Genomic DNA, 26849 nt, shown 5'->3' with positions numbered 1-26849 from the left:
TATATATATATATATATATTGTTGTGGTTGACGAAATTCGCAAACCACCATTCAGGTCCCATAGGTGAGGTATCTCTGTAAGTAAATGTGTAGTTAGCCAAAACCCGTTGTTTAGAGGGAATAAATGTCATTCATTCGGGCTGCGACCCTTTTAGATAGCCGTTTTTCTTTTACTATCTTTATTTTGGACCAACCGCCATTACTACCACCACAACCACCACAAACCGCATCTCGACAACCACAGCCACCTTCTCCAGAACCGCCTTCACAACATCCACCTTCTCCACAACCGCTTTCACACACCAACCACCAACCGCAACGCCGCTTCACAACAACAGCAACGCCAACAGCCACGACCTTTACCGTCACATCTCGCTCTCGCAACCATCGCATCACCGCCATTCCCGCGCCGCTTGTGGGCACCGATACTGGACTCGTACAGGGCGCGCACCGAGCAGCGGGTGCAAAAACACCAGCCTTTCCGAGAAATCGGATCAAGAATGATTCACGCCCACTTCTGTTCCGTCCTATCAGCGAGCGTGGGGCGATTTGGCCCCGCCTCCAGGTGCGTCGGAGTATAATCGCTATGTGCGGATTCGCGGATCGGGGGTGATTCACGCCCACTTTTCCTCTGTCCAGTGGGGGGTGTGGCTCCGCCCCCGAGCCATTCCTGGTCCAAAAATCTGCATATGATTTCTCCTGTCGGACTATGAAGCACCGAGCGCGGAGCGAATCGAGGCAGTTGGGGGGAGTTGGAGAGGTGTGGCAGCGGCAGTTGAAGAGTTGGGCAGTTGTTGAGGGAGTTTCTGAATCGGGAGAGAAAAAGAGTTTCTGAATCGAGGCAGTTGGACGGAGTTAAGCAGTTAGACGGAGGTGAGCAGTTGGACGGAGTTGAGCAGTTGGACGGAGTTGAGCAGTTGGACGGAGTTGAGCAGTTGGATGGAGTTGAGCAGTTGGACGGAGTTGAGAAGAGTGGAGAGTGGGAGAGTTGGAGAGTTGTGGCGGCGGCGAAGGCAGTCGAGAGGGCGCTCGTGTCAGAGTCGGGGAGCTGCGGAGAGGGGAGGCCGGTAACGCGATCGAGGTCGCAGTGGAGTCGCTCGTCGCGGGACCCAAGCCATCCAGATATCCTCTTTCCCCCGAGCATCAACAACCCCTTCCTGTTTCCCCCCGCGCTGAGATAGTGTGAGAAGGGGGCCCCGTTCCCACCCCATTCCAGGCAGTGCCAGCGAGGCCCGCGGAGTCGGGGCGCCGCCGCCATCTTGCGGCTCATCACCAGACGGGTAGGCTCGACGCGGTCACGGCCCCAGGCCCGTCTGCCCCCCTCATCGTTGAGGGTGGCCCCTTCGTTTTTCTTTTGCTTTGAGTATATGTGTTGTCGGCGCCGTCTGTGAAGTAAAACTGTATAAGTGTTGCCGTGTGCTCGGTAGTCGGTAGTAGATCTGCATTGTTGCATTTGCTTTTTGTGCAGAATTGTTGTGTTTCTTCTACTTTTACATTTGCTTTTGGTGTATAATTGTATATGTGTGCTTTCCGTTTGCCGCGGAATAAATGTGCTTTATGTTGAACTGTTTTTCCCGTTTCGCTTCGTCTTTTCTTTTATTGAATCTCCATCTTACTTCACGTAAAGGGTTGGTAGTGGGCTAAATACGCCCGATAATTAATCGAACCGTCGAGGTTGACGATAACACCGCTCGGTTATCCCGATAGTACGGAACGGGTCGCTTAAAGTGGCCCGTGTCCGAAGTCGACCTGTGGCGAGGTGCGATCGCCCGGTCTACCCTCCGTGTGGGTACTTAGGTAGGTCGAATTTGGCGAGCAACCCTATCCCACGCGGGGGGCCGATTGGCACGATCGTGGTGAGGCCGAAAGGCCCACCCGTGACTAGTTCCCGGCGTTAGTCCGAGAGGGTCACGACGGGATTGTCCGTCCGGTGGGCGACGTGCCGCGATTCGAGTTACGTGGCTGTTCGCACGCCGGCGGGCGCGAATCCGCAACAATATATACATATATATACATATATATATATATATATATATATATATATATATATATATATATATATATATATATACATATACATATATATACATATACATATATATACACATATACATATACATATATATATATATATATATATATATATATATATATATACCACATTGTTACGAATGACGCGGTTCGGACGGCCACGCACGACTGCTTCAGCCCAAATGCAGTCGCACGCTCGCCGAAAACCGGAATTCAGTCGTAGCCTTCCGGATAACCCCGGAAACCCGCTACGGTGCCTTTTAACGCACCATAAACTTGTCAATATACTGTCCACGAGCTACAGGGTTAATCGCCGAATTATCGATATACCTAACTATTCACACAGACAGAAATACTGAGAGTTTATACCTCGACGGGACTTGTACGGAAACGAGCCGTTTAAGCGTGCTCGTTCCGTGTGCGAAGCCGAGTGGTTTTAAATCGCCAAGTTCCGTCGGACCAGATTATCACTTTTATCGGCTTTAACAGCCAGGTAATTTCCCGAAAGCGTCGTGGCAGTCAATGGTAGGAAAGTGACGCAATGAGCAGATTGACATTCAAACGAGGGGGTATTTATTAACACAGGCACATAAGCAGTCAATGGGGGGATAGGGGACATGACACGAGCAAAAGCCTACAGCCGATTTATTCAATAATGTACAGTCATGCACTTAATCAGTTCTACTTATTCAGACAAGGTGCTACAGACTTTCATACAAAAACTCAGGAAAAGAATAGGGCTCACGGGCCTTTATTTCAAATTCGGGAGCCTGGTTGACCGAAGGGCTCCGAGAGACCGGGCTGGTTACCTGGTCGCCCCTGGTGGCGACTCAAACGTGTTCGGGTCGGTGACCTCTGGTGGTGCTCTGCAAGGCCCTTCACGCCACAGACGCGCCAGTCACTTGAGCAGCCAGGCGGCTTGAGCAGCTGGGCGTGTGGCTTGAGTGGCGGCTTGGTCTCCCTCGTGGTTTGGCCTTCAGCGCGGCCTGATCGATCAGGCCTGGCCGACGACGCTTCAGAGGAGCGAACGGGCCTTGCTCACTAAGAGTTGATGCTCTTTCAGGACCCGCTCACTCCTCAGCATCGCTCGACCGTCTCAGGGCCGTCTGATCGGACCGCCGAGCTCCGATGCGCCTTTCTCTTCAGCGACTCCAAGCTCCGTCCTTCCAACCTCCACCAGCCCCGTCTCCCCCCTCCGACTGTTCCGATGTGCCTTCCTCTCTCCCGTCTCCCGACTGCCTCTGGCGATTCGAGGGGGGGGGAAGCCGCTCTCGGTTTCTTCACCCGAGGCTGGTGCCACTTTCACCTCTGCCCTTTCATTCCTGGTGGGAAACCCCATTCCTGATTGGCCAGTCCTCTCCGAAGTAGACCTCATCCTGATCCGATTAGGCAAATCAGCCGCTTCATGGCTGTTTGCACACGGACGGTGTGATGTGGCTTTACTGTTGTGCCACGTGTCCGCAAGCAACAGCATTTTGCGGCTGTCGAGGAGGAAGTGATGGTTTTATGATGTTTGTTTGAAGATAATGGCGTTCCTGTTGTTCGGGGATGATCGGGTTTTTGCAGATGTTGTTAAAATAAAAGATAGAAAAGAATAACACTACCTCAAAGATTCACAGCCCGGCACACGAACAATCCCCTTTACACATTGGTGGGGATTGTAACCTAAAACACGTACTTATCGAAATAACTGATCTCTGGGGAACCTGAATGGTGTTTTGTGAATTTCCACAACCGTAACAATATATATATATATATATATATATATATATATATATATATATATATATATATATATATATACGTTTATATATAGATATAATTTTTAGCACAACCTCCATCACCCATGATGCACCAAAGTTTGTTCACGCTATTTAAATAAATTACGGTCTGAAGAGTTTAAGGGGGAATGGGATTTGTAAACACCCGAACATTACGAGTTTGCTATCCCGGGAACAATCAGCAATCTCCGATCACAGCCCTCTAGTTCCCCTCACCAGAGGAGAGGGTGTTGCATTTGGGTCCATTCGTTTGTCTGTCTGTCTGTCTGTCTGTCTGTCTGTTTGTCCGCACAGAATTTTCATATTTTTCTCCGCAACCGCTTGTCGGATTGAGACGAAATTTTCACCATTGGTGCAACTACTCACGGATAATGTTGTAATGACAATTATGATGTCATCGGTCACGAGGATATGTAAGCAGCCATATTGGAGTAATGGAAAAACTTTGGACCTCTGTATCTCTGAAAGCACACCAAGGAAAAAATTGAAACTTGGCAAATAGCAAGTACTGCTCATGGGGAAAGAGTGTGATTTTTTATGCCGTAATAGATGCCCTCGTTATGACGTCATAATTGCATATGAAGAACGGTACATCCGATCAGTATGAAAATTTTTGACGGTCATCTTAGGATAAAATGGTCCACAGAAAAAGACTTAATGATGTCATCAGTAATGTGATTTGGCAGCCATATTATTATTATTATTATTATTATTATTATTATAACCTGCAAAAATCTTTTCTGAAGTGGCTGAACAAATCGAGGCAAAACTTTACACATATGACGTCAAAATATCTCAACTAATGGAAATTGCCTAAAAAATTATCTCCGAAACTAAGCAAGCTTTTTGAATTCTGTTTGCGGGAATCGAACAGGGCATTAGCAGAGATGAATTACCGCACATATGATGCATCACTATGACGTCATATCAATTTTTATGACGTCATTCCTATTTTTTGACATTTTTTGTTTCACAACCCAGAGTTTTCATCAGATCTTCGTGAAACTTGCCATGTATATGCAGAAAGCCCACGCGCAGGCAGTGACCATCTCCGATTTTGGAAATTCTTCCACCTCCTTCAGCCTCCCTCAGCAATCTTAATGTCTTTTGTATATGATGTTGAAGGAAATGAATGAATTGATTGATGGTGATCATTTGCTTGGCAGGGAGAGGGGTGAGGTGCGAGGGGGATGCAGCACCTCCTGTAATATTAGAGGAAGAAGAGTCTCAACGGCATAAAAAAGAAGAAGAAAGCAATTTATAAAATACATTGTTTAGTCGTTGTAGATCTCATTGCACATTAAAATGAGTTCTCTGACGACTCTCCTCTTCTTCTGCGACGGTTCTGCGAGTTGGTGACAGTTCTCTTCTTGGGATTTCGACGTGCTCCATGATGTACATCAAGCCCGCGCAACGGTCGCCAACCTATGGTTGTCCGTGCTCTGTTCTTTTAAAATACCTGGATCGTACTACATTCCTTCAAGCACCACGTGACATTATAGAAGTGTTTGATGAGACTCGGATTGGAACCTCCGGCCTTCCCGACTCAAAGAGAGGACGAGTCACATTTAATAACCCAAAGCCACCGAGTGACATTAATTCCACGGATCCACATTGTGGATCCACGGGACATGAGTCCCTGATTGTTGTGACAATCCCTGCAGTAAATAAAAACAATATGAGGATGCAGCTCAGGTCATGTATTATTATTATTGTTGTTGTTGTTGTGGGGCCCTCGACTTGTCTTGAGTCTGTATTGACTTGTAACCGCTGGAATCGCTCGATGAGGGGGTTTGGCGCTTTGTAATAATCTCCAGGCACTTCCTGTAGATAAAATTAAAAAAATCCTCTTGTTTTGGGAAATCTTCTCATACTTCTCTGGATGTGCGTCGATGTCCTCGTCGTGAAATGTCTCTGAGGTAAAACAAGAACAAGTCACGTGATTAGGCTGTCCAATCAGCGGGCTTCCATCTCCGCACCAAACACCGGAAGCTATGGCCGGCATCAAAGGTGGGCTGTGGCCGATCGGGGCGAGTTTCGTTTGGTCTCTTCGGGGGAGATGGTTTTCATTTGTTGTGATTTGGGTTATAAACGGACTTGGAAGCTCGGGCTAGTAGAAGGGCCGGAGTTCGATTCCATCTGGTTTTGTGTTGTGTCTGTGACCGACGTCCTCTGGTTGGACGTGACGGTCCTTGATTTCGATCAGTGACGAGTTTTATTAACAAATAATTCATTACCTGGACACCACTGAACGTAATTCTTTTCATTTCACTTGAATTGTTCTTGCCCTGAGGTTCGTGAACAGGGTTCTCTGGGTACATCGACGTGTGTATGAACAGGTAGGTACAGGATTACCTGTATGTGTGTACATCGACGTGTGTATGAACAGGTAGGTACAGGATTACCTGTATGTGTGTACATCGACGTGTGTATGAACAGGTAGGTACAGGATTACCTGTATGTGTGTACATCAACGTATGTATGAACAGGTAGGTACAGGATCACCTGTATGTGTGTACATCGAGGTGTGTAGGTACAGGATTACCTGTGTGTGTACATCAAGGTGTGTATGAACAGGTAGGTACAGGATCACCTGTATGTGTGTACATCGACGTGTGTATGAACAGGTAGGTACAGGATCACCTGTATGTGTGTACATCGAGGTGTGTATGAACAGGTAGGTACAGGATTACCTGTATGTGTGTACATCGAGGTGTGTATGAACAGGTAGGTACAGGATCACCTGTATGTGTGTACATCGAGGTGTGTATGAACAGGTAGGTACAGGATCACCTGTATGTGTGTACATCGAGGTGTGTATGAACAGGTAGGTACAGGATTACCTGTATGTGTGTACATCGAGGTGTGTATGAACAGGTAGGTACAGGATCACCTGTATGTGTGTACATCGAGTTGTGTATGAACGGGTAGGTACAGGATTACCTGTATGTGTGTACATCGAGGTGTGTATGAACAGGTAGGTACAGGATCACCTGTATGTGTGTACATCAAGGTGTGTATGAACAGGTAGGTACAGGATTACCTGTATGTGTGTACATCTAGGCGTGTGTGTGTATGAACAGGTAGGTACAGGATCACCTGTATGTGTGTACATCGTGTGTGTACATCGAGGTGTGTATGAACAGGTAGGTACAGGATTACCTGTATGTGTGTACATCGAGGTGTGTATGAACAGGTAGGTACAGGATTCACCTGTATGTGTGTACATCGAGTTGTGTATGAACAGTACATCCAGGTATGGTATGTGTGTACATCGAGGTGTGTATGAACAGGTAGGTACAGGATCACCTGTATGTGTGTACATCAAGGTGTGTATGAACAGGTAGGTACAGGATTACCTGTATGTGTGTACATCTAGGCGTGTGTGTGTGTGTGTGTGATATTCCCTGGACTGCAATCCTGGTATGTGCATAAGTCGATCTCCAGATTTACTGTACATCCAGGTATGGTGTGTGTGTTCCCTGCATTGTATCCAGGTATGTGTGTTCCCTGTGCTACATCCAGGTATGGTTGTATGTGTGTGTGTGTTCCCTGTGCTGTATCCAGGTATGTGTGTGTTCCCTGTGCTGTATCCAGGTATGTGTGTGTTCCCTGCGCTGTATCCAGGTGTGTGTGTGTTCCCTGTGCTGTATTCAGGTATGGTGTGTGTTCCCTGTGCTGTATCCAGGTATGTGTGTGTTCCCTGTGCTGTATCCAGGTATGTGTGTCTTCCCTGTGCTGTATCCAGGTATGTGTGTATTCCCTGTGCTGTATCCAGGTATGTGTGTGTTCCCTGTGTTGTATTCCAGGTATGGATGTGTGTGTGTTCCCTGTGCTGTATCCAGGCATGGTGTGTGTTCCCTGCTTTGTATCCAGGTATGCGTGTGTGTTCCCTGTGCTGTATCCAGGTATGGATGTGTGTATGTTCCCTGTGTTGTATTCCAGGTATGGATGTGTGTGTGTTCCCTGTGCTGTATCCAGGTATGGTGTGTGTTCCCTGCTTTGTATCCAGGTATGCGTGTGTGTTCCCTGTGCTGTATCCAGGTATGGTGTGTGTTCCCTGCTTTGTATCCAGGTATGTGTGTTCCCTGTGTTGTATTCCAGGTATGGATGTGTGTGTGTTCCCTGTGCTGTATCCAGGTATGGTGTGTGTTCCCTGCTTTGTATCCAGGTATGCGTGTGTGTTCCCTGTGCTGTATCCAGGTATGGATGTGTGTATGTTCCCTGTGCTGTATCCAGGTATGGATGTGTGTATGTTCCCTGTGCTGTATCCAGGTATGGATGTGTGTGTGTGTTCCCTGTGCTGTATCCAGGTATGTGTGTGTTCCCTGTGCTGTATCCAGGTATGTGTGTATTCCCTGTTCTGTATCCAGGTATGTGTGTGTTCCCTGTGTTGTATTCCAGGTATGGATGTGTGTGTGTTCCCTGTGCTGTATCCAGGTATGGTGTGTGTTCCCTGCTTTGTATCCAGGTATGCGTGTGTGTTCCCTGTGCTGTATCCAGGTATGGATGTGTGTATGTTCCCTGTGCTGTATCCAGGTATGGATGTGTGTGTGTGTTCCCTGTGCTGTATCCAGGTATGGTGTGTGTGTGTGTGTGTTCCCTGTGCTGTATCCAGGTATGGTGTGTGTTCCCTGCTTTGTATCCAGGTATGGTGTGTGTTCCCTGCTTTGTATCCAGGTATGCGTGTGTTACCTGCGTTGTATCCAGGTATGGATGTGTGTTCCCTGCGTTGTATCCAGGTATGGATGTGTGTTCCCTGCTTTGTATCCAGGTATGGATGTGTGTTCCCTGCGTTGTATCCAGGTATGGATGTGTGTATGTTCCCTGTGCTGTATCCAGGTATGGATGTGTGTGTGTGTTCCCTGTGCTGTATCCAGGTATGGTGTGTGTGTGTGTGTGTGTGTGTTCCCTGTGCTGTATCCAGGTATGGTGTGTGTTACCTGCGTTGTATCCAGGTATGGATGTGTGTTCCCTGCGTTGTATCCAGGTATGGATGTGTGTTCCCTGTGCTGTATCCAGGTATGGATGTGTGTTCCCTGTGCTGTATCCAGGTATGGATGTGTGTTCCCTGTGCTGTATCCAGGTATGGATGTGTGTGTGTGTTCCCTGTGCTGTCTCCAGGTATGCATGTGTGGTGTGTATACCATGTACTGCACATGCAGCTGTGCATGTAGAGTATGCGTTTGGTCCTTTAAGCTGCAGAACATTTCTCTTCACCGTGTCCCTTACGCTCTCCTCTGTCCACAGCACTTGTGGGGTTGTCCTTTGGCGGTGCCATCGGCCTCATGTTCCTCATGCTGGCCTGCTCTCTTCCTAATTACAAGTGAGAGGTGCAACGTCTCCATCATGTTTAATCATTCAAACATCCCTTTTAGGAACATTTGCTTCGTATTACTTTCTATTCGGGTGATTTTGTTTAAAACCAAAGCTCTTGGAATAACCTGACCATGAATTTAGTGGTGGGGGGGGGGGGGTTGAATGATTTGAGAAAGCTACTTGGGCAACCAAATATTTTGAACCATTTCTCTGGTAGTCATGCTCGCACAACACCGAATCAGCAGTGACTTCATTATAATTATGTGAAGGGAAGCAATCAATGGTTTAATGCCATTTTGATCAGTCAGATGGCATAATGTGCTTCACTTTCCCAATGTTGTTACCCCGTGCACGTGAAGTGAAAAGTGGGGTTTAAGCAATTGGTTTACTTTTGTTTGTGTGTCTGTCTGTCCATCCACACACGTCAGTTTATGATCGAGTAACAGAGATTTCAATTCAAAGTTATATTTCGCCCACAAATCGGAAAACAAACCAATACTTTTACAGTACTTTGGCTCATAATTTGTCATTGTGCGTGTGCGCGGAGGAGTGAATTTTTCTTTTTTTTTAGTCTTCTTGTGTGCGGCAGCTTGGCTGCCGGCTAGCTCTCATTTTGTTGGGGTGCGGCTGTGCCTCTTCGCCAGTACGTTGGTACTCATTTCGCCAACCTCAGAAGGATGATAGGCTGAGACAACCCCACCTGTTGTTAATTCAGCATCTAACGGGGCTCAAACTCAGGACCCTAAGATCCCAAGCCAGCCACCTGAAGCACTAAGCCAACACCAGGGTTATTTTTTTTTTTAACTCTGTCTGGCAGTCGAACAAAATCGAAAATCATTCCAAACAAGAAACTTATTGTCTTAGGGATGTCATAAAGGGCACAGACAACAGGTATGGAAAACTAATGTAATATGAAAGATAAGGTGGTGTACAAGACTACATTAACAGCAGTAAACTTCTGGAATCAATTTCATACGACCTTTAAAATCATTATGAACACTGCTTGGGATAAGATGTTTTTGGAACTCTTTGGTTCAAGTTTGTTTTAGTAAAGTTTTTTTTGTGGATTCCTTTCATTAGTATGGCAGGCACAACGCCTTCAGAAAGTATTCACACCCACCTCACTCAACTTTTGTTACATTTTTGTTGTGTTTGAACCTGATTTTAAAATGGATTAAGTTAAAATTTATATCTCTAATCAACACAAAATATTTCAAAGTTTTTAGAAAATTTTCCAAATTGATTAAAAATGAGAAGCTGAAAAGTCTTGGATCAATAAGTATTCAACCCCCTGAGTCAATACTTCATAGAAGCACCTTTGGCAATGATGACAGCTTTGAGTCTTTTTGGGTACGTCTATCAGCTTCACACATCTGGATTTGGGGATTTTCTCCCATTCCTCCTTGCAGATTTGCTCAAGCTCTGTGAAGTTGGATGGGGAGTGTCGGTGAACCGCAATCTTCAAGTCTTTCCACAGATTCTCAATGGGATTCAAGTCTGGGCTTTGGCTGGGACACTCAGACTTTCACATTCTTGTTCTGAAAACATTCCAGTGTTGGTTTGGTTGGATGCTTGGGGTCATATTGTCCTATTGGAATGTAATTTTTTGCCACAGTCTAAGGCCACTTGCACTCTGAAGCAGGTTCTCCTCAAGGATTTCCCTGTATTTGGCTCCATTCACCGTTTCCTCGATCCTTACAAGTCTCCCAGCCCCTGCTGCTGAAAAGCATCCCCATAGCACGATACTGCCACCACCATGCTTCACCGTAGAGATAGTGTTCGATGGGTGATGAGCTGTGCTCGACTTGTAGCACTTTGTATTCAGAGTTCAATTTTTACAAAAAATTGAACAGTTCAATTTTCATCACATCAGTTCTTGGTCACCTCCCTGACGTCATCCTTGCCCAGTTACTCAGTTCTAGGAAGTCTGGGTAGTTCCATATTCTTTGCATTTCCTCATGATGGAGGTCACTGTGCTCTTGGGAATTTTCAAAACTCTAAATTGTTTTATACCCTTCCCCAGATCTATGCCTCCTCAAAGTTCGACGGACAGTTCTTTGAATTTCATGGTAGAGTTTCTGCTCTAACTTGCAGTCAACTGTGGGACCTTATATAGAAAGGTGTATTTCTTTCGAAATAATCCAATCAATTGAATTTGCCACAGATGGACTCCAATCAAGTTGTAGACATCTTGAGAATGATCAAAGGTAATTGGATGCACCTGAGCTCAATTTGGAATGTCACAGCAAAGGGGTTGAATACTTATTGACAAGACATTTCAGCTTTTCATTTTTAATTCATTTGTAAAATTTTTGTTGAAACATGTTTTCACTGATATTATGGGGTATTTTGTGTATATCTGACAAAAAAATATTCATTTTTAATCAATTTTAAATTCAGGCTGCAACACAACAAAATGTGACAGGTCAAGGAGTGTGAATACTTTCTGAAGGCACTGTATGTGGCTGATGGTTTGCATCATTTGCTGGGGCGGCGGGGGGAAGGATGCAGCGCCGCCTGTACATAACATTTGAGGGTGGGGGTGATAAGTCGCCGCCTCCTTAGGAAAGGCACCATGGGATTGTCCAAGGGTTGGTGCACATACATTGACATATTGCTTGCCTGAAAAACACCAGGATGACAGTTTATAGCAGAGTAAAGATTCAAACTCATGATAGGGGCACATGTGAATACCCCTACGCTCTCCTGCCAGCTTTTTGTAGGTAAAAGCACGAAAGGTGAGCCTTTCCAAACACGAATATTCAACAATGTCAGTCTCTTTTCCATTGATAGCTCAATGACACAGAGGTAGAAGCAGTAAACCAATAAGAGGTAGATTTCATCAGATTGTACACCAGGATGTTGTATCATTAATATTGTGACATTGGTTTATCTTCTCGTGCACTGACCCAATCACAGGAGTTTTATACGAATCATCCAGTGGATTGGTGATAACATCTGTCTAATGTAATTGTTTTAACCTCATTTTGTTTTTGGGAATCCATTCAAAGGTAAGTTTCACTCAAACCATGCTTGCATTTCCTGGGTAAAAACAAATAAATAAACCAATGTCACCCGCAGGGTGACCCGTATCTTGCCAAAAGGTGACCACGTGTGACTTCTTTAAGGTCACACTGAGGTGAACAGAGCTGCTATCCACCAGGAGCGACTCCTTGAGGAATATCTGCCTACGAGAGATTCCGATGAGAATCGTTCTACAGAGTAACCATGAAAAATATGCTTTTGCCTCATAACGTCACCAAATGACGTCATAATGTCTCAAGCTTGACATATCTAGAAAGCACTCATCGAGGTGTTCAATTTGAGGTACTACACAATATGGTTCCTAAAACTTGAAAATTTGACCTTGGGGTCAAATATGTTTGACCTGAGGCGCTAACCATGAAGGTAAAGGCCAATCGCCACCAAAAATTAATCAGCTGAGCACCAGACCATGAACTATATTCCCATGAAGTTTGAAGACGATCCGATCAAAATTACTCAACAAAATAAGGGTTTCGTCGACTCCCCTGATTTGTGACAAAGTGACCTTGACCTTTGACCTTCAAAATTTTATGCGCTGAAAGGGACCTCTATAGGCCTCTATGCGAAATTACAAAAATTTCCAATGATAACTGTGCTCTGCAGAATTTTTTGTACATGATTACAGACAAACAAAAAAAAACAAACAAACAAAAAAAAATACAAGCTGACGAACATATCTTGCAAAAACTTCGTTTTGGCAAGATAATAATAATCAAGTTAGCTACACCTTTCTGCCCAAGTCTTTAAACGAACAAACTGTCCATCCTTCCCCTTCCCAGGGATTTGTAATGTGTTCTGAGCTGGCAATAACTTGTCTTTTTCACAAAACTCCTCCAAATGATCCCAGCAGGTAGGAAGACAAAAATTTTTTTAAAGCATGACCATTATTGAAGTTTTCATGCTAACCATGCAAACACCTTTTACTTCATCTTCTAGTTCCTACTGGCCACTCTTCGTCCTCATATTCTACGTGCTTTCCCCTCTGCCTCACTGCATTGCTCGACGTTGCACCGAGGAGACCGACACTGCAAGCAGTGCCTGCCGGGAGTTCACACTCTTCCTCACCACCGGTATCGTCATCTCCGGCTTTGGATTGCCACTCATCCTTGCCAGAGCGGAAGTGGTAAGCTCTGATACCAAGCCCGTCTCATAGGTGATTGGCTTCGGCAGCTAATTCTTGCAGTGATTTCCTTTTGCAGATGCACTTCAACTACTTTTCTTTTTTTACTTGTGTGGGATACAGCCTACCTTTAAAAATTTACTCAATCCATTTCCTCCTATTTTGTTGCCCACCAGATAGAATGGGGAGCCTGTGGCCTCGTGTTGACCGGAAACGCCGTCATTTTTGTCACGATATTTGCATTTTTCCTGATCTTTGGACGTTCAGATGACTTCGGGTGGCAACCTTGGTAGCTTTTTATTTTTGTCTGAACCTGTCCACTGCCAACTTTCAATCCCTTCCCACACATCCTGACTTCTTAATCTCTTGCTGCGTGCCTGTTTATGTATCAAGTGTTTGTGCACACATTAGGAAATGAAATAAACTGAATTGCAGCCGTCATGATCTATGAAACAGGCACACATTCATACATCTTTTTTTTTTTTTGAAAAATGTTTGATGTCTGCCGATGCTGTACTCCTGGACAAGTGGATTTAAATGTAATATACTTTATGGTGTGAATAGACCTTTAAATGAGGCATACATGAATGATAGTTGTGCTCGGCAACAGTAACTGGAAAGCGTTTTCTTTTTTGTACATTATTTATCCGTAGAATAAAGCACATCTGCCACATGGGCCTTCTTGTTCATAACTGATCGACAGGAGGGGAAACAAGATCAACATGTCAAAAAGGCATTTGTAAACCATTTAATGCAAAAATTAAAATGCTCACCAGAGAATGTAAATTAATCACATGGACTTAAATTGCCCAGTATAAAACGAATACAAATGCTACATTTATCAGCATACAAAAACTTATGTCTGTACAAGTTAGACGAGGTACCCCAATTTTTTTTTTTTAATCTGCAATCACCAATAGTAAGCATCCCCGCAGCTTACCCCAATGGTAAGTCTCCCCAAGATTACCTTTGGCAATCACCCCCATGACTTACCCTTGGCCCACACGCCAATGAGGGCATATTTTGTTCGGACCGCCCTATGACCTTGATCTTCCGTTAGGGATAGAGCACAATGCGTCCCATCTATAATTAATCTATCCAAAAAATCGAAACATGAAAATTATTCAAGTTATGATCAAAAAGGTATTTTTTTCATTTGGTCACAATCTGGAAAAAATTTTTAAAAAGCAGGTCAAAGTCACGAATCAAATATCAGATGCACAACCAATTTAGATCCACTATTTTAATGCAAGAATATCGTGCAAGACCAAGCGGTCTGAGATTCTACATTGGCAAAAATAAAATAAAATAAAGCGTTATTTTCCCCACCTTCACCGGCGTACAGAAGACCCTGATCTCTCCTTCATTATGGAAGTCAGATTTAAATGAGATGCATCACTGCAGAGTGTGGCAGCTGAAGAGAAATCTCAACCTCTTTCTTCTCCGTCCTTTCTGGGTCTTTTCTATTCCAAAAATGTTTTCCACTGGTCGTCTTTGGCGTTGTTACTCCCTTTATCAGGAATCCAGAAACTTAACAGCAAATGTAATCTTAACCAATCAATCTTGCAAAAACAATGGATTGATCCGTATCAACCCCATATACTTTATCTTCACATTACTGATGCACTATTTCATTCCAAAAGTCCCAGCGGGCTGCGGGATGCGGCTCGGAAATTGAATGCAGGAAAAAAACCCCCCTTTTTTTTTTTTTAGACCGCCATTTTACCTCAACCTTGAACTCGGAGGGGAATGATGTAAATTAAATGTACATGCACCTTGCTCTAGTTTAGGCTATCTTATGAGGGCAATTTCATGCCGATCAGATAATCAAGTTATGGTGAAAAATATTAATGTCCTTCATTGGGTCAATGCCAAATAAAATTGTCAACCCCTCTCCCCACCCACATCCTCTTTATTGCCATTATTGATGAAAATTTTTATTCTTAAAGCCCTCATACACTGGCAGAAAAAAACAAAATGGTGGTTTAGTACTCCGAGGATATAAGTTAGACCTTGACCTTTAACCCAGTGGGGTATGATGTAAATTAAATGTAACTGTGCCTTGCTCTTGGTCAGAGGTTGGCAATGTATAACGTCTGGCTCTCCTACAGTCCCAATGTGGCTCACAGTGCCTCAAAGTTTATCGGTGCAAATGCACAGAAAAGATCCAATAAACAGGCCAAACATTTTATTAAAAATATTACTATATAAAATATATTTACAAATATTTGTAATTTTATGGTGTGTATTCATTTTAGATCCACCGACCATCCAACTCACTTATCTTATTGTTGGCGTTTATTATTGCCCCAAGCCTGCATCTCGGGCTTGTCCTCCACAAACAGTCCCGTGGCACGGAGACAGGTCTTAATGTTGCTTGAATTCCCACGTCAGGAGTTTCAGAGTATTGATTGGTCAAGATATCTTGCAATCAGTGTATCTGTACAAGAACGGTTTCAGATTTTCATTTTTACTTGACCCACTCTCGAGTGTGAAAATGGCAGCAAATGAGATTTTCCTTCATTGGCATTGACAAATCGGTTCACAACGAAGATGTGAAAATGGCTGACCATATTGACAAGAAGCAAATAGAAAATATTCGTTCTGCTTCTTATTTTATTATTTGCCTTGGACGAGTCACCTGCTGTGTGTGATGTTGCACAGCTATGTATTGTTACGGCTGTGGAAATTTGCAATACACCATAAAGGTCCTCAGATCAGTTATGACGCTAAGTTTATGTGCAGATAGGTCCCCACCGTTGTTTAAAGGGAATTCTTCATGTTTCACCGAGCTGCGACTCTGAGATAGGGTTTTTCTTTATCTATCGTTATTTTGAGCCACCATTGCAACAAACCTCCACGCAAACAACCGCCACCACCAACTATGCCACAATGCCAACCACCCCCACAACAATCACCACTACGCCCGCTTACGAACGCCATCCTTCACGGACCACGGTTTCTGCGTAGGAAACTGTCCGAGAAGGATTGGCAGGACAAAAGCTCCTGCGAGCCTGTGGGGTTTTTTTCCTGCCTATTTTCCCCGCGCTTGGTGTGAAGGGAAGGGGGCAGGGCAGCTCGCTGCCGATTGGTGGATGCACGGCGTTAGGCGGTCGGAGTGAGGGATCGCCTCTTTTCGGGAACCTTCTCGAAGGGAGGCGGAGCCGAAAACGGGGTGGGGCGAAGGGCGGAGCCCCACGCTAAAGGGCGGACCGCACGCGGAGCTCTTTCTTCTCGCTTCTTGCCTCTTCTGGGTCTTCTTGGTTCATGCGCTTCTTGGTTTAGGTTCTTCTGTCTTCTGGTTCTTCTTGGTTGAACGCTTCGTCTTGGTCCATGAGCTCTCGTTGCTTGAGCTCTCTGTCTCCCTCTCTCGGTCCTGCACTCGTGGTCCGGCGAGCGGCCTGTTGGTGGAGACGCGGATGGGAGGTGCCGCAGTGCGGCCTGTGGTGGACCTGCGCGTCCGGACGAGGAGAGTGCCGGAGAGGGTTCACCGGCCACGAAAGGGAGGTCCTTTCTTTTCCTTTTATTTTTGTGTGCATGGTGTGGCACCGTCTGCCAAGTAGAACTGCTCAAGTGTCTGTGCTTGTAAATAAATCCTTGCTTTATTTGGTGGTATTGCTTTTTGTTGCATTTCTTTGGCTGTACATATTGCATGACTGTGTGTGTGTGTGTGTGTGTGTGTGTGTGTGTGTGTGTGTGTGTGTGTGTGTGTGTGTGTGTGTGTGTGTGTGTGTGTGTGTGTGTGTGTGTGTGTGTGTGTGTGTGTGTGTGTGTGTGTAAATAATAAATGTGTTTGTTGAACTGTTCCCCGTTCGTTGCGTCCTTTCCCTGTTTGAAAGTGCCATCTTACTTCGTGGAATAATTGGTAGTGGGGTTTGAACACCCGAGTAAAGAAGAATCACTGAACTGTCGAGGTCGGCGATAACACCGCTCGGTTATCCCTGTAGGACGGAACGAACCGCTTAAGCGGTTCGTGTCCCAAGCCGACCTGCGGTGTGGTGCAACCCCTTGGTAGGTTACCCGCACGGGTATTTAGGTATATCGACATTCGGCGATTCACCCTATTCCGCGCGGGTAGAATGCGGACTGGGTTGTGGTGAGGTTAAACCCCCACCCGTGACTAGCTCCTGGTGGTAGTTCCAAGGAGGGTCACGACTGAATTGTCCGTCCAGTGAGCGACGCGGCTGCCATTGGAGTTACGCGGCCGATCGCACGCCAGGCGGGCCAGAATTCGTAGCAGTATTATCGGGCAATTATACATGTGGCAATTTATTTCGTGAAGAAATGCTTACTGCTCTGCCAATAAAGGATCAAAGAAGAGGTGAAGACATACTTAACTGATGGATTTTGTTACCAACAAACAGGTACAGTTAGGGAAGCTTGCTTCATTGTGTACAGATGGTGCACTTAGGACTGAAAACAAAGGATTTATTGTACTTTTGACAAAGTAAGAGAAACGTCCGATTTTAAGTTTCTACTGTATTTCAGAGGGCAACTTCGTTCTCATCAAACCTGAGGCAAGTTATGATGGAAATGTTAGTCTAATTAGGGCATGACAAAATTAGGTCAAAGTCAAACATTTTTCTGTAAACCTAAAATTCTTTATATTCACATTCATGCAAAATTTAATTTCAAAAGTCCCAATTTTCTAAATCTAAATGGTGCTTCTAAGAAACTCGAGAACAATTAAAAATTGGGGGCATTAATTGTAGAAACACCACAGCAGCCTTCCCCGATGGGGGAAAGCTTAAAATTTTTTTTTTTAAAGGAGGGATTAGGGGGAGTGAGTTAAAGCCTTAATAAATGCTTTAACCTATTAAGGAGCAAAGTGCTGATTTAAACAGAAATAACTGACGAATGAATGATGAAGGTGATGAACATAAAACAATCATTGCTGTCTTCAAGAAGCCGAACATTACTCATCTTTCCATTCTAAACATTCCATTTTAAAACTTTATTTCCAAAGAATTAAAAAATAACAAAAATAATAAACATTAATTATTTAACAGAAAAAGACAAAACACCACTTATGAGGTCCCTGCTCAACCATGCAGAGTGCGGATAAAGTGGGTGAATGGAACCCCAGATTCCGTGCAGTTGGGATGATGTCCAATTTTTTTTTTCTTTCGTAATAAAGAAAGAGGATGCTTGGAGCAAAGGGACAGGATTTGACGATAGTTTTCACTCGTCCAAAATCACTTGGTTTTTGATTTGTACGAAGCACAATGTGGCCTCCGTCCGCCCGACATTCCTAATGTTGTAGACATTGCCTGCAGCACATGGGAAGGGATGGTTGTGGCTTCACAAAGAAATGCGAGGAAGTTTCCCGTTGTACCGATACACTTTCATCAATTTATCGCAACAATAGGGCACGTAATATAACTGCAACACATCTTTCAACTCGAGCTCGCTTGTGGCTGATTGGCCACAATCTCTCCCCTCTGATGTACCATAATTTTCAGTGTCGGTGCCACCAAAGCAGCTTTCTGAGCAAGGATTGTACTGGGTGGTTTGTCATTGCCTTCCCAGTAGTAGTTCAGGCAAGAATTTGGCCATGGTGCCGGCGATAGCTCGCCTGCTCTTTGCGAAGGACCGTGGACTCTTAACGCCCACCATCTAATGCTGGCAGATGAGGCACCCGTTTAACGTCCATTCAAGGGATGGCACACACACTGATGAATCACCCTGCCTGTGAAACCCCAGGATAACATTTCATAGCTGGGTTGGGATTCAAACCAAGGCTAGAAGGCTTAGAGGTGAGTGTCCTACCAGCCTGACAGCCCAACTGGCCATAATAATAGGACCGTAATGAAAAATGCAAGTTAAAAAAACAACAAAACAATCCATTTCATTACAGTCTTCAAGGAAACATGATTTTCTGACCAAGTGTAAGAGAATCCAATTGCACTTTGGAGTCTTTGGAGAGGCCCTTTTGTATGTATGTAGGTATATAACAAGACCTCAACGACATTTGCAGGGATACGTTCCTGAACATGCCAGGAATGTCGAATTCACGAATGTCAGGGCATTGTTTCAATGGAATAAAGGGATAGAATTTTTATTTTTTTAACATTGTCTAGGCTCGTGGAAGAGCAATGACAGAACAAATCAGGACACAACAACAAAGGGAATAGCAGGAGAAAGGGGAAACAACAGCAGGATGGAAGGAGAAAGTAGATGGAGATGGACAAACAAGGGATGCAGATAACAATGAAGGGTAAGAGAGAACGCAAAGGATAGACGATAAGGATACATAATGAAAATTTTGGGAGGTGTGGGGGCTGGTTTAACGAGTGTAGAAAAGATCATGATTTTGGATGGGGGATGATTTGAGATGGTGGGGAACAGCTGTCTTGAAGACCTGGAGGGAAGAATGAGATTGAAGAGAATGTGGAACGTGGTTCCAAAGGTTGGGTGGGGGGGACAAGAGGAACAAATGAGTGGAGATGGATAGTGGTTCTGCATTTAAGCAGTTTGACTTAGGAGGGTGTTGCTGGTGGACCACGTGCATCCTGCAGATACCTGAGAGGGACAAAGCATGGAAAGAGCAGAGGGTGCAAGGCCAGAAATGAAGCAGAAGAAGACAGACTACTGACCTGTTGGCAATGGCAAAGTGATAGGCCCATAGACTCAGCTTCATCACGGGAGATTCCAATGATCTTGAAAATCTTTGTTTCCACGGCATCAAGCTGAGCAAATTGTGAGGCAGGGGAGAGCAGTACTCCATCAAGCTGCGGATGAAAGCCTTGTAAGTGGATAGGAGCTCAGGTGTGCCAAGAAAGGACTTCGCACAACGGAGGATGTCCAGCCGCTGTCTGGCTATGGATGCCAACTTTGAAAAGTGTCTTGCTCAAGAGAGATCATGGCTAAGAGTGAGACCCAAAAGTTTGAGTGACTGAACCTCCTCAAAAGGGTTGGTGAGAAAGTTGATGGGAAGATTTGCGGTATGGTCCTTTCGAAAAGAGTGTGAATGTGTGGAATTTCTCAGGATTGAAAGACGTCTTACAAGTGTTTGAGCAGTTCGTGATTTTGTCAAAGTCTGAGGAGAAGCAAGAGGCTGTTGCCTGTGTCAGTAGGGTGAGAGATGACACGGCAGAGTGTGGAGTCATCAGCAAAGAGATGCACGATTTTCCAGTCAGTGGGATCATTGATAAAGATTAGGAATAAGATGGGGCCTAAAGCAGTGCCTTAGGGTACTCCAACCTTGACAGGGAGAGGAGATGAAAGGGTTTCTTTGAGAGCCACACATTAGCTATAAGGGTTGAGGAAGTCAGTAATCCAAGAGTGGAGTTGGCCTTGAACTCCATAGGCAGTTTGGAGAGCAAGGCAGGATGACAGACTATTGAAAGCTTGAGATATGTCCATAGAGATGGCCCTGATCTCATGTCTGATATTGAGGGCCTCCATCCATTGTTGGGAGAGTAAAAGCAGCATGTCCAAGGTGGAGTGACCACCAAGTCTGAAATCAAATTGATGCTCTGAGATGAGGCTGTTCAAGAAAAGGAATGACTATGTCAACTGCGATGATGGAGTCCATGACTTTCCTGATGATTGGAAGTAAGCTATACTGATCTGCAGTTAAAGGGATCCATCTTTTGTACCTTTTTATGTAATGCTGTGATGTTGGCTGATTTCCAAGGGTAAACGACAGGGTGAAAAGGGCAGAGGGAGAAGTGCAAGAGCAGCAGAGCAAGTTTTTAGGACACGTGAGCTGATGCCGTCCAGTCCAGTTGGAGTAGAGGGTTTCCAGAAACTTTTCCACCTTTTCAGTTGCAAAAGATAATTCAGGAACAGTTGGGTATGATTGGGAAGGATGGGAACAGAGACAAGATCATGAAGCAAACACAGAATTTAGGCATTCGGCCTTCTCACGAGCGGAGTCGGCTGTGGTGCCATTTTAAGTGAGGGAAGGGGGGAATACACCAGAGACCGACTTGACAAGGTGTCGGCAGGTTTCAGAGGAGGGAGACCAGTGTGAAAGTTCATTCTTGAGATTGGACAGATGTTTTCTGGCTCTCCTAAGAGTAGACACACACTTGTTGCAGGCTTTGTGGAATGATCTGAGGTTGCCTTCGGTCAGATTTGCCTTCCAGGAGGAGAATGCAAATTGTTTTAAACACCACAGGATTCAGGAGTACCAAGAACGGGAAAATGGGTAAGATATTTGAAGTCGAGATGAGATGAATCTGTGCATAAGAGAGAGAGAGAGTACATTTCTGTGGTTAATATCAGCAGCAGTGGATATAGGAGACCAGTCCTGAAGTATTTATGAAAAAAAACCCCAAAAAACAAACAAACAAAAAAAACCATAAAGACATGAAGCACAGGGCCACAAATGTAGAAGTAAGTCATCTTACTATAATTCACCGTCTGTTCCCAGGTACCGTCTGTTCCCAAACGGCTGAACCGATCGCAACCATTTTTGGGTGTGTAATCCTGGGACCTCTTAGAGTAAGATAGGCATAAATATAATAACATGACCCCCTTGACGACTCCTGTAGGGAGCGGCTGCTTCTCGTATTTTATAAACCGCGAATATGCTGGGTCCATGAATGTCGAAGTTTCATGGTAGACTGTTCAGTGGGGTGCAAAAGTAATAACCCACTTATATCAATGCCAAGCTTTCTCAAATCGTGATTTCAAACACAAATTTGCCATAATATTGAAGGTACGTGTCCTCCTTTAATCTCTTATAGTCATTATTGAACGACAATGTCTCAACAGAATAAATGAAAATGTGAATACATTTGAAAGAAAGATAAAATTTCGGTGAGCAGTCTGACTATGCTCTGGAGTGGATTGACAGCACTGTTGGGAAAAGATCGACTCAAACATAATCTATAAACTAATTAAATAAATCCTAAATGGAGTTGAGGCAGTTCTCAAGGCAAAAAGGGGTCACACTGATTATTGATTATACAAAGACAGAATTGATTTTTCCAATTATAATAAATGTTATATCCTTAAGTGTTCATGGAAATCCCTTGAAAGTGCTTTTCATTTCATGTAACACTATACCCACAGTTTTCAAGTACAGTCTATACAGTACTGGAACTGTACTCCAATTTTAATAAAATAATGATTGCCCCCCCCCCCACCCCAAAAGAAGCAAAATTTCCAGAAGTTTAGTGTTATTTTAGTAGTCCTGAAGCAGTCTTGAATACCACCCTTATACACCATCCCATTGAACCTTTATTTAAATTGAAGTATTGTCAGACCCTGCTATTCGCTGGGGGATACTTTCCTGAAAAATGCCACAAATGTCATGGCGTTGTTTCTTCTTTTTTTTTTTTTTAAACATGGTCTTGGCTCGTGGAAGAGCAGTTACACAGAACAAATCAGGACACAACATAACAAAGGAAACAGCAGGAGAAAGGGGAACACCAAAAGCAGGGCGGAGGGAGAAAGTAGACGGAAACGGACAAACAAGGGATGCAGGTAACGATGAGGGGAAAGGGAGAATGCAAAGGGTGAACAATCTGGATACATCATCAAAATTGTGTTTGAGCAGTTTGTGAATTTGTCAAGGTCTGAGGAGAGGGAGAAGGCCGCTGCCTGTCTGTCAGAAGGATGAGAGATTTCACGGCAGAGTGTGGAGTCATCAGCAAAGAGATAAAGAGGATTTTCCAGAGTCAGTGAGATCATTGAAGATTAGGAATAATATGGGACCTAGAACATTGCCTTGGAGGACTGCAGCCTTGACAGGGAAAGGAGATGAAAGGGTTGAGAGCCACAAGAACCACCCAACCAGGCGATGAGAGCCACATGTTGACAACAAAAGTGGAGGAAGTCAGCAATCCAACAGTGGAGTTGGCCTTGGATTCCATAGGCAGAGAGTTTAGAGAGCAGAGCAGGATGCCAGACTGTATCAAAAGCTCGAGATATGTCCAGAGAGATGGCCCTGATCTCATGTCTAATATTGAGGCCCTCCACCATTGTTGGGAGAGTAGAAGCAGCATGCACATAGTAGAGTGACCAGGTCTGAATCCAAATGGATGATCTGAGATGAGGCTGTTGGAGAAAAGGAATGATTTTATGTCAACTGCTATGATGGATTACATCACCTCACTGATAATTGGAAGCACAGTAAGCTAAATGGGCTGGAGTTAAGGGGATCCATTTTTGCACCTTCTGGAATGCTGTGATGTTGGCCGATTTCCAATTTCCCAAGTGGATATACAAGACCAGTTCTGAATTGTTAAAAATAAAAATAATAAAAACTGCAAATACACGAAGCGCGAATGTAGAAGCAGGTCACACTTTATGATCTGTGAATACGCGGGGTCCGCGAATAGCGAATAACGGGGTCAGACAGTACTGCAAAACTGGAGGTTTTTGGAAATATTTTGACAAGCGATTTGTGTAATAGTCTTCAAGTATATAATTAAATTTAAATAAAAGAATGATTGTAAAAGTCGTATAAATTAATTAATTCCAGGTTTTACCGCCATTTCTGCAATGGCGATCACACCACCCGATGTAACACATTACATTAGTTCTTAGTCCTTCTTGTTTGTGTCCTTCATCTTCTTCATCTTTCGGCTTGCTCCCGTTAGGGGTCGCCACAGCGGACCAACTGTCTCCATTTTGCTCTATCCTCCATTGACACTCCAACCACCCTCATGTCCGCCCTCACTGCATCCATGAACCTCTTCTTTGGCCTTCCTCTTCTCCTCCTGCCTGGCGGCTCCATCTTCAACATATACTCCACTTCCCTCCTGTGCACATGTCCAAACCATCTCAATCTCGCCTCTCTCACTTTGTCTCCAAACCGTCCTACCTGTGCTGTCCCTCTAATACACTCATTTCTTATCCTATCCATCCTCGTCACTCCCAACGAGAATCGCAGCATATTCCATCTCACACCCCATATGTGGGGCATATGCACTGATGACATTCATCATCACCCCTTCAATTTCTAACTTCACACTCATCACTCGGTCAGACACTCTCCTCACCTCCAATACCCTCTTGACATGATCTTCCTTCAGGATTATCCCGACACCATTTCTCCTCCCATCCACACCATGGTAGAACAGTTTGAAACCACCTCCAATGCTCCTCGCCTTACTCCCCATCCACTTGGTCTCTTGTACACACAGTATGTCCACCTTTCTTCTCTCCATCATATCAGCCAACTCTCGCCCTTTGCCAGTCATCGTCCCAACATTCAGAGTTCCAACTCTCACCTCCACACTTCTACCCTTCCCCCTCTCCCACTGCCTCCGGACTCGCCTTCCCCGTCTCCTTCTCCTCCTTTGCCCAGCAGTAGCACAATTTCCACTGGTACCCTGCTGACCACCGGTACCGGTGGCGGTCGTTGGTAACCCGGGCCTCGACCGATCCGGTATGGAAATTCGTTTTGTTGTCCGCATAATGATTTGGCATAGGTTTTTACGCCGGATGCCCTTCCTGACGCAACCCTGGTCGCCTCTTACGACACACAGGGATATGGTACACCTATTCTAACCGGGGCATACACCGGGCAGCTTTTCTGCCCGGTGTATGCCCCGGTCCTTCATGAGGACCGGTGTTTGTGTCCTTCATGAGGTCCTGAAAAACAGTAAGTTTCATGTTTGGAATCATTTTGAATTTTGTTTGACTGCCAGGTCGGCAGACAGAGTAAAAATATTATCTCAATCCACTCTGCACATGTGCAATCAGGACGAATTCAAAACCAAAGTAAGGTAAAACGAAAGACACGCCTTCCTAATTATGTTTAAAATGATTTAAATAACATTTAATTGAAATAAGTTGTACCTCGATCAGAAACTGACGAGACGGATGGGTGGGCAGACGTGAACCAAATGCTTAACCCTGCTTTTCGCTTCGCGTGCTTGGGGTAATGATTTATTTTGTCATCATGTCTCAATTAACAGATTACTAATGGGCTCATACTTTTGCAAACTCCTTTTAACACTCATTTCTCTTCATCCACAGTTCTGTACCCTCTCTTTTATCGTCTGTCGATGGTACTTGAGTGCAATTAAAACCAAGACCCGATGATCGAGCAAGTTGCATTTTCCACAGCAGGTGATGCTGTGGGGCCAAAATGGCAAGTGATGATGGTGGATTTGCTAACCTGCTGGAATGAAGAACGTGTCTCCCAACTTCAACATGTACGATGTCTGGTGGATTATGACGTGCAGTACCCCTTGAAGTATATGGAACCACTAAGGAGGGAAAAATGTATACAATCAGCATTTGTGAATCATTACAACATGCACCAGCTTTTTACTTTTAATCATTTTTTAACTGAGACTCTCTCCCCACCCCTCATCCCCCAACAAACTCTGCTCCAAACCCCAAACCTCTTCAGCATACCATGGTATCATACTTGACATATTGCAGTCCCTTTTCCTGCAGTGGGTGAAGCTTTAATAACCCACTGGAAAAATTGGAAAAGCTGAACATTTTCCAGATGCCGAGCCGGTCAAACGGTTGCAGTGGGTTTCGGTCAGGCCCCATGTACAGGCACATCTCAGAAGTCCTGACACAATCTGCGTGACAAATGGATACACGGGTTTCCCGTATGTTGTGATTAACTGGAGCCCAGTCTGTGGCAAACTCACCATCGCTTTTTCATCATATGATATTTTGAAAATTCAAGCGATGCTGTCTTACAAAGTACCTACTTTTCATCAGAAGAGTTGAAGATGTGGTGTGAGGTTATGCTTCTGAATGCTTACCTATATTGACCTGCTCTGTCTGACCAGGCAACAGCACTGGTGTGCCAATCTCAGGATCGACAGTGTCCCAGTTAAGGTGTTTAACCATGTTGACGTAGAGATCAACTGAAAGGAAACACAAGAGGGTGCTTTCATGACAAATTTGTTACATCACAGCGACTCTCAAAGAAACCCAACATTCGCATCATTGTGAAGTGGCACGAGGGCACGTCACTGGTTCGCACCTTCATTTTGAGGGATGCCCATATCATGTGCAGTGGCATTAAAGCCTTGACCATTATAGGTTGGCTTTTCGCTTTTGGATTTCCTTTTTCTGGACTTTACTTGGATCTTCGGTGAGATTACGCCTTGTATTGAGAATACCCCTGGGTGGCCAGCACACAAAACCAAGTATGAGGAAAGCGAGAGCAAATGACACCATCGTCTGCATTAAATTTAGCTCGCTTAACCAAAAATATCAGTGAGTGCACCTTCATATTTGCATGCCACTGACCTTGCCAAGCTTGCATTCTCACCTGACTTGTGCACGTATTCTATCCTTTCCCCTCGCCAGTGTTCCAGGGGTGGCACACGTAATCGCTGTGAGCGACGCATGCCTGGCGTCATGCTTGGCAGGACTGTGGGTCAAGCCAGAAATCACGTCATTCCCCAAAACTTTTATGATAAATGGTCAAGTGACGTTAGACCTCAAAATAAAATTAACTAGCATCCGTTGAAGACAAAGTCTTCGATATCCCCCGCCATAGTAAATGAGGACAAGTAGCAAAAGGCACCAGTTCAATTTATTCTTGATGTGTGTACCAAATTTCATAAAGAAATAGTTAATAGTTTTGTAACTATGCTCTGGAAACAAAGGTTAACCTC

General features: G+C 44.6%; 2 protein-coding genes across 6 annotated transcripts in view; one reads left to right on the top strand and one right to left on the bottom strand.

Annotated features, from left to right (window-relative positions):
• The first annotated feature begins 5686 nt into the window (after window positions 1-5686).
• On the top strand, window positions 5687-13972 carry LOC147017169 (leptin receptor overlapping transcript-like 1). 3 transcript variants are annotated; one of them, XM_085846606.1, is made up of 4 exons: window positions 5687-5822; window positions 9063-9138; window positions 13113-13299; window positions 13473-13972. In XM_085846606.1, exons 1-4 carry the CDS (start codon window positions 5807-5809, stop codon window positions 13587-13589), a joined length of 396 nt encoding a protein of 131 aa, XP_085702732.1. In that variant the 5' UTR covers window positions 5687-5806; the 3' UTR covers window positions 13590-13972. The 3 variants fall into 3 exon arrangements, with proteins under 3 accessions (XP_085702732.1, XP_085702731.1, XP_085702730.1); XM_085846605.1 differs by lacking the exon at window positions 5687-5822 and adding an exon at window positions 7086-8866 and having other exon boundaries at window positions 8937-9145; window positions 13477-13972; XM_085846604.1 differs by lacking the exon at window positions 5687-5822 and adding an exon at window positions 8822-8866 and having other exon boundaries at window positions 8937-9145.
• Window positions 13743-26849, bottom strand: part of LOC147017168 (uncharacterized) — a 120613-nt gene continuing 107506 nt past the window's right edge. For all 3 annotated transcript variants that reach the window (XM_085846601.1, XM_085846602.1, XM_085846603.1), the window contains 6 exons: window positions 26501-26602; window positions 26210-26350; window positions 25986-26090; window positions 25621-25796; window positions 25379-25469; window positions 13743-18566 (listed from right to left, as the gene is read on the bottom strand). In XM_085846601.1, coding sequence (XP_085702727.1) covers window positions 18478-18566; window positions 25379-25469; window positions 25621-25796; window positions 25986-26090; window positions 26210-26350; window positions 26501-26602 — 704 coding nt within the window. In that variant the 3' untranslated portion in view covers window positions 13743-18477. The remainder of the gene's footprint in view (window positions 18567-25378; window positions 25470-25620; window positions 25797-25985; window positions 26091-26209; window positions 26351-26500; window positions 26603-26849) is intronic.

The sequence above is a fragment of the Eptatretus burgeri genome, chromosome 11, assembly GCF_056783735.1.
Source record: "Eptatretus burgeri isolate ZD-2024b chromosome 11, Ebu_testis_v1, whole genome shotgun sequence".
In the NCBI taxonomy this organism is placed as follows: Eukaryota; Metazoa; Chordata; class Myxini; order Myxiniformes; family Myxinidae; genus Eptatretus; species Eptatretus burgeri.
Note: the sequence above shows the minus strand (reverse complement) of the source record. Positions and strands in the feature narration are given on the sequence as shown.